The sequence below is a fragment of the Elephantulus edwardii genome, unplaced genomic scaffold (genome assembly GCF_000299155.1).
Source record: "Elephantulus edwardii isolate Elephantulus edwardi_28Jun2011 unplaced genomic scaffold, EleEdw1.0 scaffold00183, whole genome shotgun sequence".
Classification (NCBI taxonomy): Eukaryota; Metazoa; Chordata; class Mammalia; order Macroscelidea; family Macroscelididae; genus Elephantulus; species Elephantulus edwardii.
This window is the reverse complement of record NW_006399933.1, coordinates 5,172,817-5,184,529: the sequence shown is the minus strand read 5'-3', so window position 1 is coordinate 5,184,529 and position 11,713 is coordinate 5,172,817. Positions and strand designations below refer to the sequence as shown.

Genomic DNA, 11,713 nt, shown 5'->3' with positions numbered 1-11,713 from the left:
TCAATTCTTCAATGAGATGGAAAAGGCAATTTCCAAATTCATCTGGAATGGAAAGAGATCCTGAAGCAGAAAAGGACATCTGAAAAAGAGAAACAAGGTAGGAGGCATCTCACTCCCTGATCTCAAATCCTACTACACAACCATGGTGGTCAAGACAGCATGGTACTAGTATAGTGATAGGCACATAGATCAGTGGAATAGATCTGAGAACTCAGAAATCAGCTTATTTACCTATGGTCAACAAATTTTTGACAAAGATGAAATCAGTTAAGTGGGAAAATGAAAGCCTCTTTAACAAATGATGTTAGCAAAACTGGAAAACTATCTGTAGAAAACTCAAGCAAGATTCATATCTCACATCTCACATCATACACAAAAACAAATTCAAAGTGTATGAAGGACCTACGAGTAAAACCAAGGATTATAAACTTCATCAGAGAAAAGCTTGGAAGAATTCTAGAAGCCCTAATCTACAATATGAACAGTCTTCCAAGCATGTTGAAAAGCCTACATCCAGGAGAGAATAAAATAGATGAATAGTACTTCTAAGACTCAAATTCCTACACACATCAAAAAATTTCTCCAACAAGGTAAGAAGGAAAGCCACAGACTGGGAAAAAATATTTGGAAATTACATATCTGATAAGTGGCTTATATCTAAAATTTATAGAAGACTACAGCACCTCAACAAGAAAAAAGGTAAACAACCCAGTTGCAAAATGGGCACAGTATATGAACACTTCATGAAAGAAGACACTCAGATGGCAAATAAACACATGAAGAAATTTTCAAAATCCCTAGTTCTGAGAGAGAGATGCAAATCAAAACAACTATGAGATCTCATCCCATCCTAGTAACAATAGTAAAGTTCAACGGAGCAGCAAACAACAAATGCTGGCAAGGTTATGGAGAATTTGGAACTGCTGGTGGGAGGGTAAAATAGTGCAACCACTATGGAAGGTGGTATGGCGCTTTCTCAAAAAGTTGGAAATATAAATATGATTTGACCCAGGATTTCCACTACTAGGAATATACTCTAAAGAAACCAGAGCTGTCATCCAAACAGACACTTGCTTACCCATGTTTACTGCTGGATTTTCCACAAAAGCAAAATATGGAAGCAAGTCAAGTGGCCATCAATAAATGAATGGATAGAAAACTTATGGTATATTCACACAATGAATACTACACAACATTGAAAAACAAGGAACTCATAAAATATTATACAACATGGGCGAACCTGGAGGACATTATCCTGGGTGAGATATCTCAGTCACAAAGGACAAATACTGCATAATGCCACTGTTACAAAACAGGACTGAAATGGGGATTGGGGAAAATGAAAAAAAGGGGGGAATAAATAATGGACACTGCACTGAAACAGATGAAGGAAAGAACTGTTCAAAAGGAATATATGATTAGGTATTATTTGCATGACAACAGTCCAGAATATGAGGTGCATGACAAAGTAGACTGGGAGTGGGGCAGGGAGGAAATTATGCAAAAATGAATAATTTTTTTATAAAAAGGGAACTTAGGGGTGTTGGGAGGGAAAAGTGCAGCAATGAATAAATGAAAATGCATGTTTTCTGTAAACTTGTGTTAAAATCAAAATAAAAATTTTAAAAAGTATACTCCTTTAGTAGGAGAAAAACAGATATCATATATAACATTCAATAGTATTTACATTTCAAAGTTTTGATGTTTTATTTTATTTCTGTAGGTAACAAAACATTTAGCAATATGTTCATTTTTACCAGATATAAGTTAGATGTAGGGTTTGACTTATATGCATATAGTCACTATGAGTTGAAGCCAACTACTAGCACCATATAGCAACTGAGACCATTCTTTAGACCTACAATTCTTATAGGATAAATATAGTTTTCTACTAAAAGCCTGTATGAATGGCTATCTCACAGCCTTTCCTTATTCATCACTGCCCCTGCATTACTTATATCTCTGAGATGATAAACTTATCTTTATGACAAAGAAGCCAAATCACCAAATCATCCACAATTCTTAAATGTGCCACGTTACTTCATATTTATCTGTTTTTATGGTCATGTTTCTCAGTTTTATCTAAAATGACTTTCCTTTTCCCATTGCTCTAGAATCCAACCATTCTTTAAAATTTCATTTTCAAAGAAACTTCCCTTTTTCTTATTCTCTCTCCTCCCTTTTATATCCTTTGGGTAAATGAAGCCCTTTCTGTTTCCATTATGGTACTCTCTTATCTGAACACCCTACCATTAAACTTTTACTCTATACTACACATGGTAATGTAATGTATTATGTTTGACTTTCTTGAGAGCAGACAGTCTATTTTAAACTAAAATCCCAGACTCGATCTGTGACGAGAATTTGTGAGGCACACAATGAATACCTGGCTGAATGAACGACAGAACAAGTGGACCAATCTAGTATCTGATCTGCAGAAAATAAAACACCAATGAACCAATGACAAAATGTAAGTATTCATCTTTGATTATACTACTATTCAATAATAAAAAGGGAGATAATATTGATACTTACATTAAGCAGCTGTTCAAAAGCAAAACTAAAGCCCTTCTTATAGTCTGTGATTCCTTTTGCTGTGATGTTATTCACTGCATCTTTCAGCACTTTCTTATTTCTTACATTTGCTTGAACAAGATGTTTAAAACAGCTTACATCCTGGGCATTGCTGTTAAACTGGAAAAAAAGGGAGTGGGATGTATAATGAACTTTAATTAAGCATACGATTTTTAATAAACTTTTCTATTATTCAATTTGATGCACTGTTTTCTCTTTCTAAAGGACAGGGGAGTTGATTGCAACAACAAGTGCTCATCAAACTATATTTTTAAGAAAGAAAGATTGCATAGTTCTGGACATTAGTGTATGCAATAAATAGCTCACCTCAGTAAATATTCTCTTTGATGTTTTATGTCTGTACAAAAGAGCTGTAAAAGTACAAAAACTAAAAAGAATATCATTCCTTCTTGATAGTGGCCAGGTTCATTCTGGAGCTTCCATCTCTGCAGAGCTAGGTATAGTCTTTGTGGGACAATACTTGCATATACTTTGGATATGGGTACAGAAGGGTGGACTCAAAGTCACATATGATATAAAAATGTCATTTAACTTCTACTTCATGGCACATAATTAGAGAGAGAGAGAGAGAGAGAGAGAATATGAATGCGTATATTTCTAATTTAATTTTTGGATATGGAATTTAATTAGAAGCCAACTCTTGACCAAGATTGAGACTTAAAACAAGAGGAGCTGAATTTGTGTTTTAGCTTTTAATATGTGGTTAATCTTACACATTAATAAATCTAAATATTTAGCTCAAATAGATACTAAGAGCAAAATGAAAATGTACATAAAACATGCCGTATAGCATCTGTCATTTGGTAAATGTTAAATTGTATGAGTTTACTCAACAATGCAATCAGAAAGTATTCTTAATTACTGAGAATGGTTACAAAGAAACAAATGTCAGTTTCACTCCTTAGCTCTGTTATATATAAGACCTCCACAAGTTGAATCCAGCTAACTCAAATTCAATAAAAATAACAACAGCAAAAACAGTCAACAAAGCTATGTAAATCTTACTCAAACACAAGTGCATTATTCAAAACAGTTACTTTCCTAGTAAACTTCATTGTCAAAGAGAACTAAGCTAATCTAAAGATACTTTAGGTCCAAAAACAAGTTGTCAATTTCTCAAAGGAAGTAATATGAACTCTTGTTTAGCTTTGAAAAATGCATCATTTATTTTTGTTTGGATGTCCTTGGATGAATAGGATTGCTTTATGAAATATTTCTGATAAAGATTTTGCTTTTATTGTATTTTCCACAGGATACAAATGATGAAATGCTCACATTACTCTGACATACAACAAAAGTCAGAAAAGCATGAAATTCCCACAGAGTTCCCTGTCCAGAAATGTCAACTTCACAGAGCACCAAGTCTCCTGAGATAATGGGAGGTCCCATTGTCTTCCATCAGAAACATTAACTTTGATAAAAGAAACCTGGAAAGTCACATTCTTCCACTTGGATGTATTGAGAACTGGCTGATTTAAAATTCTTCTCACAGTAACCCAAACTTTAATTTCCACCTCACCACAAACCTATTTTCCTTATCCACATCTTGTAGCATGTTATAAAAGCAGATCTGATTTAGGACACTTTGTATTTTGTTTAAACATAAGGATTTTAATATACAAAATGAGCATAATTTATCATCTATTGGCTTTTGAAATATTGTTCAATATACAAGTTATTTCTTACGGTATTGTGAAAGCAGCATATGCGACATAGGGGTGGCTGAGTCTGACTTCTAACTGCTTCAAAAAGAGGAACATTTCCCATCATTAATATCCGCAATACCATACAGATAACGACATAGTCTGGCATGCCACCCCACAAGCACCTGCACCTATTTTTGCCAATCATTAGGCCCAATGTTCACTGCAAGACTCACAAACTTTTTTTGATAGTTGTGAGGTTTTTTAGAGAAATAGGTTGGAGTATGGGAGAGGCATAGAATATCACACAGGCAAGTTCAGGTTTAGCCCAGCAGTTCCAAACCAGATTAATAAGGCACAATTCTTCAATTAGTGAAAGTCCAAGCTCAGTTCAGCAGCACAAATTCAAGAAGCCTATGGTTTCCTCAATTGTCTAACAAACTTTATCTGAGAGTAGTTACAAGTCAGCTTTTCCTTTGATCATCAAGCAAGCAGAACTTTTAACTGTGGACTTTATCTGCAGGGTTCTTCTAGTTATACTTGGCCAGTCTCTTCACAGCAGTGCTGCAGTCTCTTCACTGTCTGTCACATTCTCACTACTACTGTTTTGCACACTATTGAAGTATCCTAGTCTACTGGTCCCTCAGATTTTGATGATTTGCACGATTAAGTGTCTGCAGTTAAGGTAGCTGGAACTATGCTCCCTAACAGGGGCTAACACAACAATTAGAAAAACCAGTTTTCAAAGGTTTTTACCCCAGATATGCTTTAATTTTCTGTTTTATCTCTTGCTTTACATTCAAAAGAAAGGTAGTGCAGATCTGGGGGTAAAGATGTACAAATGATCAGCAAGAACTAGAACTTCACATTTCCTGCTTTCAGACATGATTCTATTTAAATTGGTGGGGAAACCCCCCAAAACAAAAAACCCAATCACCCAAAACATAAAAGTTAGTGAGAAGTAGTTTACATAACAGTATATCATTTACTTAATATCTTAAATAAGACTCGAAAATAATGAAACTTTATCATTAAAGAGAAAAATCACCAATAGATCTGTGGTGTAGAGTCAATTCTAATTCATAGTGTCTCTAAGTACAATAGCATCGAGCACTTCCAGGTCCTGAGGCATCTGTATAATTTGTCTTAGGTTTGAGCCCACTCTTTTAGGTAATTTGTTGCAATCTATGCTCTTGAGGGTCTTCAATTTGTGTCCTTCAGGATTATCTTGATTTCAGTCCACATCCTTAAACGTCTTCCTCATTTTTCATGGAGCCTCCACTTTACTAAGCACGATTTACATCACTGGGTACTAGCTGCTCCTGGTCACACCCTAAGTACAGGAGTCTTATCATCCTCTTTTCTAAGCAGCACCTTGGCAGTGAGTCAATTTGAGCTCACACTGATTTCCTATATGTGAGAGTAGAACTGGTTCCATACAGTTTCCAGGCGCTGATTTTTAAAAGTAAATCATTGCACTTTCTTCCAAGGTACCTCTGGGTATTTTCCAACATCCAACTTTAAAAAAACTTGCAGTTGTGTTAATCATTGATATTATCCACTGCCATGAATTCCAAACCATACTAAACTTACAGGATAGAGTAGAACATTCCATAATATTTCTTCATCACTTTAAATACTGACAGTATCAGACTATCACATCTCTTCCTGATGAGCAGATAGTGAGTTAGAAGATCTGATCCTATAGTCAGCAGCCAAGCACTTTACCCATGGTGATGCCAGCATCTGCATCATTTAACATTAAGAGAAAATGACAGATCCTGGTGTCAGAAGCTATCTCAGACACTGGCCACAAGATGGCAATGCAGGTAAAGAAAAGATACACGAACCAGCCTGTGAACTTCAAAATCTTGGTGTGTATAGGATTTATGCACATTGTTTATATTAAACATACTTTCAGGCTTACTTTTTCAAAAATCTGGAAATTTGGGAAGTATAAATATTATAAAGAAACAAAATGTCTAATTGCCCCAAATACTTTATAACATTTATTTCTACAGATATGGACATATTGTCAGTTAAGAGTAATTTTACAAGTTCTTAATGTACTGTCCACTTGTTTTGCACTAATTTGGTGCCAACTTACAGTATATATGAGCCTGTTTCATTTTAATTTCATAAACAATGAACATTTTTATTTGCTTTATTGTAAGTAAAAAGGGTATTTCATTATTTTAATTATTCACATTTCTTTGGCTAGTTAATGAAGTCTATTTATATGTATATTAATTACATGTATTAATGGATATTCATTTTTACATATATATTAGTTTTATATAATTTTGAAGATTTTCAGTCTTCTACTAAGGTGCCATACTTGCTATGCATTAGAATGCTGGACAATGACTAGGGATGATAGAAGGAGAATTGATATCTATGAGCTGTGGTGCTGCAGAAAAATATTGAGCATACCACTATTGGTATCTTCTGCTACGAACAACAGGATAGTTCTGGAGAAGGTGAAGCCTGGCTGATCCTTGAAGGCAAGGATTCTGAAGCTTCATATGACATATTCTGGACATGATGCAAGGCGGGACCAGAACTTGGAAAGGGACGTCATGCTTGGGAGGCTGGAGAAACAGTGCAAGAAAGGATGACCTTTGATGAGATTCACTGATTCAGTGACTGGAGTAAAGGAGGTAGGTGTGTTAGAGACAATAAGATTGACACAGGATAGAGAAGGGTATAGGTCTGTTGTACATAGCGTCGCTGAGTTGTAGGCAACTCAATGGCACATAACAAGTACAACAACATTGTCTATTCAGAAAAAGTTTATATTAGGTTAAGTGGTTTTTTTTTCCTTGAAGGCTGAACTCTAACGAAATCATGAAATGACTGTATAACATTTATTTATTCTACTTTATTAAAAGTGGAATATTAAGCTGAATATTTTTATGAATTCTGAAGCTAATAAATTAGGAGAAATTTTATAGCTGCTAAACAACAATTATAGTGAGGTGATGTCTCAGTTTAGATAGATAGATAGATAGATAGACAGACAGACAGATAGATAGATGGGTATTTTTTAGAGAGTAGAGATACCACTGTACTGAAGAGATGCACGGAGATAATTTTAGTCCTATAAAACAGAAAGACACGTGTGATTTACTAAAATTTGTTATCAAATCCAATGTTGTAATACATTTCTGTTTAGCAAGGCACTGGTTGATAGATATTAGAGTTAATTCAACAAAGACCACATGACCTGTTCTAAAGACATTGTTGTTATTAGGTGCCATCCAGTCAAGTATGAATCACAGTAAAATTATGAAGAAGAGATCTGAACTCTGGCATATCTTGTGTCTTGCAAAAGATTGCTGATATACTCGAGTTCACTGCAGCAGTCACTGTGTCTGTCTATCTATCTGGTTAAGGGTCTTCCTCTGATCCTCTCTCTACCTTTTTACGTATGATGTTCATCTCCAAGAAATAGTGTCTCCTAAAAATATGTCCTAAATACATTAGGTGATCTTTTGTTATCTTTTCCTCCAAGGAGCATTTCAGCTGCCCTTTCTCCAAGATGTACCTGTTTATTCTTTTGTCAGTACTGGAAATATTCATTGCTCTCTTCCAAAGCCACCGCTCAAAGGCATCAATTCTTCTGTCATCCTTACTCAATGTTCTGCTCTCAGATGTATAGTAAGTGATTGAAAAGACCATGACCTGAGTCAGGCACACAATGCTCTTCAAACTGCTATCATTGCTTCTCCGTAATTTGAAGAAGTCCCTAACTACTGACTTCCCCAATGCAATGCATCTCCTGATCTTCTGACTGCTGGAACCAAGAATGTTGACTGTATATTCAAATAAGAAGAAGTCACTAACAGATTCAGTCTTTTCTCAATTTAGCAAGATGTTGCCTATCATTCTAGTGGTTAGCAATGTTGTCTTCTTGATGTTGAGTTGTAATCCATATTGAAGGTTTTGGTTTTTGATCTTCTCTAACAAGTGCTTCAATTTCACTTGTTTTGCTTTTCTTTTTTTTTATTTTTCAGCACGCAAGGTTGTGTTATCTGCATAAAGCAGGTTGGTGAGTCTTCCTATGATCCTGATGCCACATTCTTCTTCATAGAGTAAACTTTATCAAATAATTTTCTCAGACTGAATAAGTGTGGAGAGAGGATACAACCTTGATGAATACCTTTTCATATTTTAAACCATATAGTGTTCCCTTACTCTCTTCATAAAACAGTCCCTTCCAAGATTTCCATTCTTCTCAATGTTAGCTATAATTTGTTATGATTCACATAGCTAAATGCATTTGCATAGTGAATAAAACACAGATAGACAGTCTTCTGGTATTCTCTCCTTTCAGTCAGGATCCATCGGTCATTAGCAATGATATCCCTGGAGCCATGGCCTCTTCTAAGCTCAGCTTGCACTTCTGGCAGTTCTCTTTCAGTGTACTGTCATCGCCGCTTTTGGATGATCTTCAACAATATTTTGCTTGCATGCAATATCAGTGGTATTGTTTGATAATTTATAAAAACATTAATTCCATTTATTCAACTAATATTTAAAAATATTAATTATAATCCATGAAATTGCCCATTCTGAGAGATACTTTTAGGAAGAAGGGAGTCCAAGGATAAAAACATCAAACATGGCAAACATATCTATAAACCATGGAGACAGTGAGAAATGCCATAAGGAAAAGTGAAATGAGGTAAAGAAATAGTTGTTGTGTACCATTGAGTCAGAACTGACTCTTCTCTTATCCAGTGGGTGCTGAGAGGCACTTTCATTGCACAGGAGAAGACCATTCATCTTTCTCCTGTGGAGCATCTGTTGAATTTTAACCACATGCTTTTGCAGCACAGCTCTTTACCACCAGGCCACCAGAGCTCCGGCAAGTACTAGAAAAGAGCTGAATTCTAATTGCTACTGGAGATGTAGTAGAGTCAGTGACAGCCTCTAACAAGATAACATCTGGATAAAGATCCGAGAAAACTGAGGGGGTAAGTGTCCAACTATCTAGACTCATACGAATCAAGAATCATGGTAAAGAGAAGCATTTTCTAACTAATCTGTATGAGACATGATCCTAACAGAAAATCAATCTGATTTTTAAGAAATTTTACTTTCTCTTTCATTACTGTAGAGTCTGAGAATACTCAGCTAGCTTCTATTGGTTTTCCTAGACTGTCAATTGCACAGGGAGATCTCCCGCCATTCTCTTGTGGAGACTTGGGTAGATTTGAACCACCAGAGAAAAGCACCTTTGGCTTAACAATGAAACTCTCTACAGACTGTGCCAGAAGATAAATGATTAGATCATGAACTAGCAAAAGAACAAACAAAGTCTATCTAGGAAAAACTGCAACCAGGGTGCCTCTTGGATACAAAGATGGTGAAACCTTGTTGTGCTTACTTTGTACATGTTGTCAAGAAGGGCTAGTCTTTGGGAAAAGACACTCTGCTTGCTAGGAGAGATGGAGGGTCAGAGAAAAAGAGGAAAATTATCAACAGGAGAGACTGACATAGTGGCTGCAACAAGAGGTACAATCATGGAAGGATCATGAAGAAGAAGCAAGAATAGGTAAGTAAAGTTCTAGATCTGTTGTCAATAGAGTTACTGTATGTTGAAGTTGATGGCACCCAACATCAATAAGAGAAGAGAAAGTTTATGAGATTCACCAATGAATTATTTCAATCTAGACATGAACATTGCATTAAAATTGTTATGTACCACAGAGTGAGAACCAACCCATAGCTGACGGTTAGATGGGTTTTCAGAGGCAGTTAATCACACTGGAGTAAATGACCCATCCTTCTCCCACAGAGCAGCTGGTGGTCTCGAACTTTTTGTATTCAGGATTGCAGTGTGGCTTCTTGCCAGTAGGCCATCAAAGCTCCCTGTGCTAATAATTGTGTTAGTAAATACAATTGTTAAAAGTTACCAACATGTTTTGAAATAGTTATATTCACCTTAAAACAGTTATATTCAATTGTGATTAAACAATTGAATACCCTACAACATGACTATGGTAAAAAATAATGAGAAAAGAGATTTTGTTTTAAAAAAAGAGTCTACCAATAGAGTATGGTTTAAGTAAGGTCTCATAGAATTAAAAACAGATAAAAACACTCTGAAACATTTGAAAGCATTTTAAAATATAGTATAAAGTTGGTAAAAGGCATAAATTCCCAAAGAAAACTTGTGTGTGAGGAAAAAAAGAATACCCTGTCGAATGTAACACCCAATTGTCAGTTTATGACATAATCTTTTACAATGGAATATACAATATTTTTATTTCTTTGAATATTAGTCAAGCTATAGGGTCTACATAAACATTCTCAAAATACTTCTTTATTCCCTTAGAAATTTATGGAAATGGGACTTTGTTATTAAAGAATTAAGATTAAAATATGTATTTTCTAACCTTAACTACCATAATATAGCATGAAAGTGCAAATTCATATCTACTGATCTAAAGCCTAATAAGCATTTAGGAGCAAATATGACAGTTTAAATATCTGAGAAAGTATGCTTAGACATTGGCTCAGGTCATTCCATCTACACTCACAAAATGAGTAATATAATTTGAAAAATGCTATGCAGCAAATCCTGCCACACAGCATCAAGATGTTCTCAAATCTACCAGACTAAACAAAGAAGTCAATAACTTTTACCTTTTTAAAAACAATAACTCAGTTACTGAATAAAAGTATCCCCTCTCTTCCTTGGTGTCGCTGAGTTGAATATGACTGGTTTAGCGACCCTATGAATAACAGACGGTTATTCCTGGACCATTCTCATAACTCCCACCATGCTCGGGTCCCCTTACCTTCCTATTGCTAAAACTACATAGAGATCAATTTCTAAAAAGCCCCCCGAATTTATCATATAACTAATATCCTCTAATAAAATTTGCTAATATTCGCAAAAAATTTATATGTCACTTTCTTTTTTTAGAAAAAGTAAATATTCTGGGTTATTTTGTCCTGTTACTATAATGCATATAATGTGTATGGGGGGAAGTGCCATCAAGTCTTCTCTTCACAGTTAGATATATTTTTTACATGGTTTTACAATTAAAATAATTCCTAGAAAGCACCAATCTTCACCTTACAAACAAAAGTCAAAAATAAAGGAGGGAGAGAATGTTGTTTTATTTAATGGCCCTTCCTCTATTACATCATCTTTTTGTAAAATTGTAAATAATATCTCATAAATAAATATGTGAAGAATGTAAGCATTCACAAATACCCAAAGTATTAGTAATTCTTACAATTGTTGTTGTGTGCGGTTGAGACTCATATGACCCTAAATACAATAGCCCTTGTTCTGTTCTGATGAATGCCTCCTGGTCCAAGTATAGGTTTCACATTAGCACAATCAAATGTTCTAGGATTCCCATTCTTCTCAGAGTCAGCCACAGTTTGTTGTGACCCACACAGTCAAATGCCTTTGCATAATCAATGAAACACAGATAGACATTCCCCTGGCCCTC

At 35.2% G+C, this 11,713-nt stretch overlaps 1 protein-coding gene across 1 annotated transcript in view; it reads right to left on the bottom strand.

The window, feature by feature from the left end:
* The window catches only part of CACNA2D1 (calcium channel, voltage-dependent, alpha 2/delta subunit 1), a 584,478-nt gene that overhangs the window by 98,976 nt on the left and 473,789 nt on the right, over window positions 1-11,713 (bottom strand). The window contains exon 11 of the mRNA XM_006896147.1: window positions 2,536-2,694. Coding sequence (XP_006896209.1) covers window positions 2,536-2,694 — 159 coding nt within the window. The remainder of the gene's footprint in view (window positions 1-2,535; window positions 2,695-11,713) is intronic.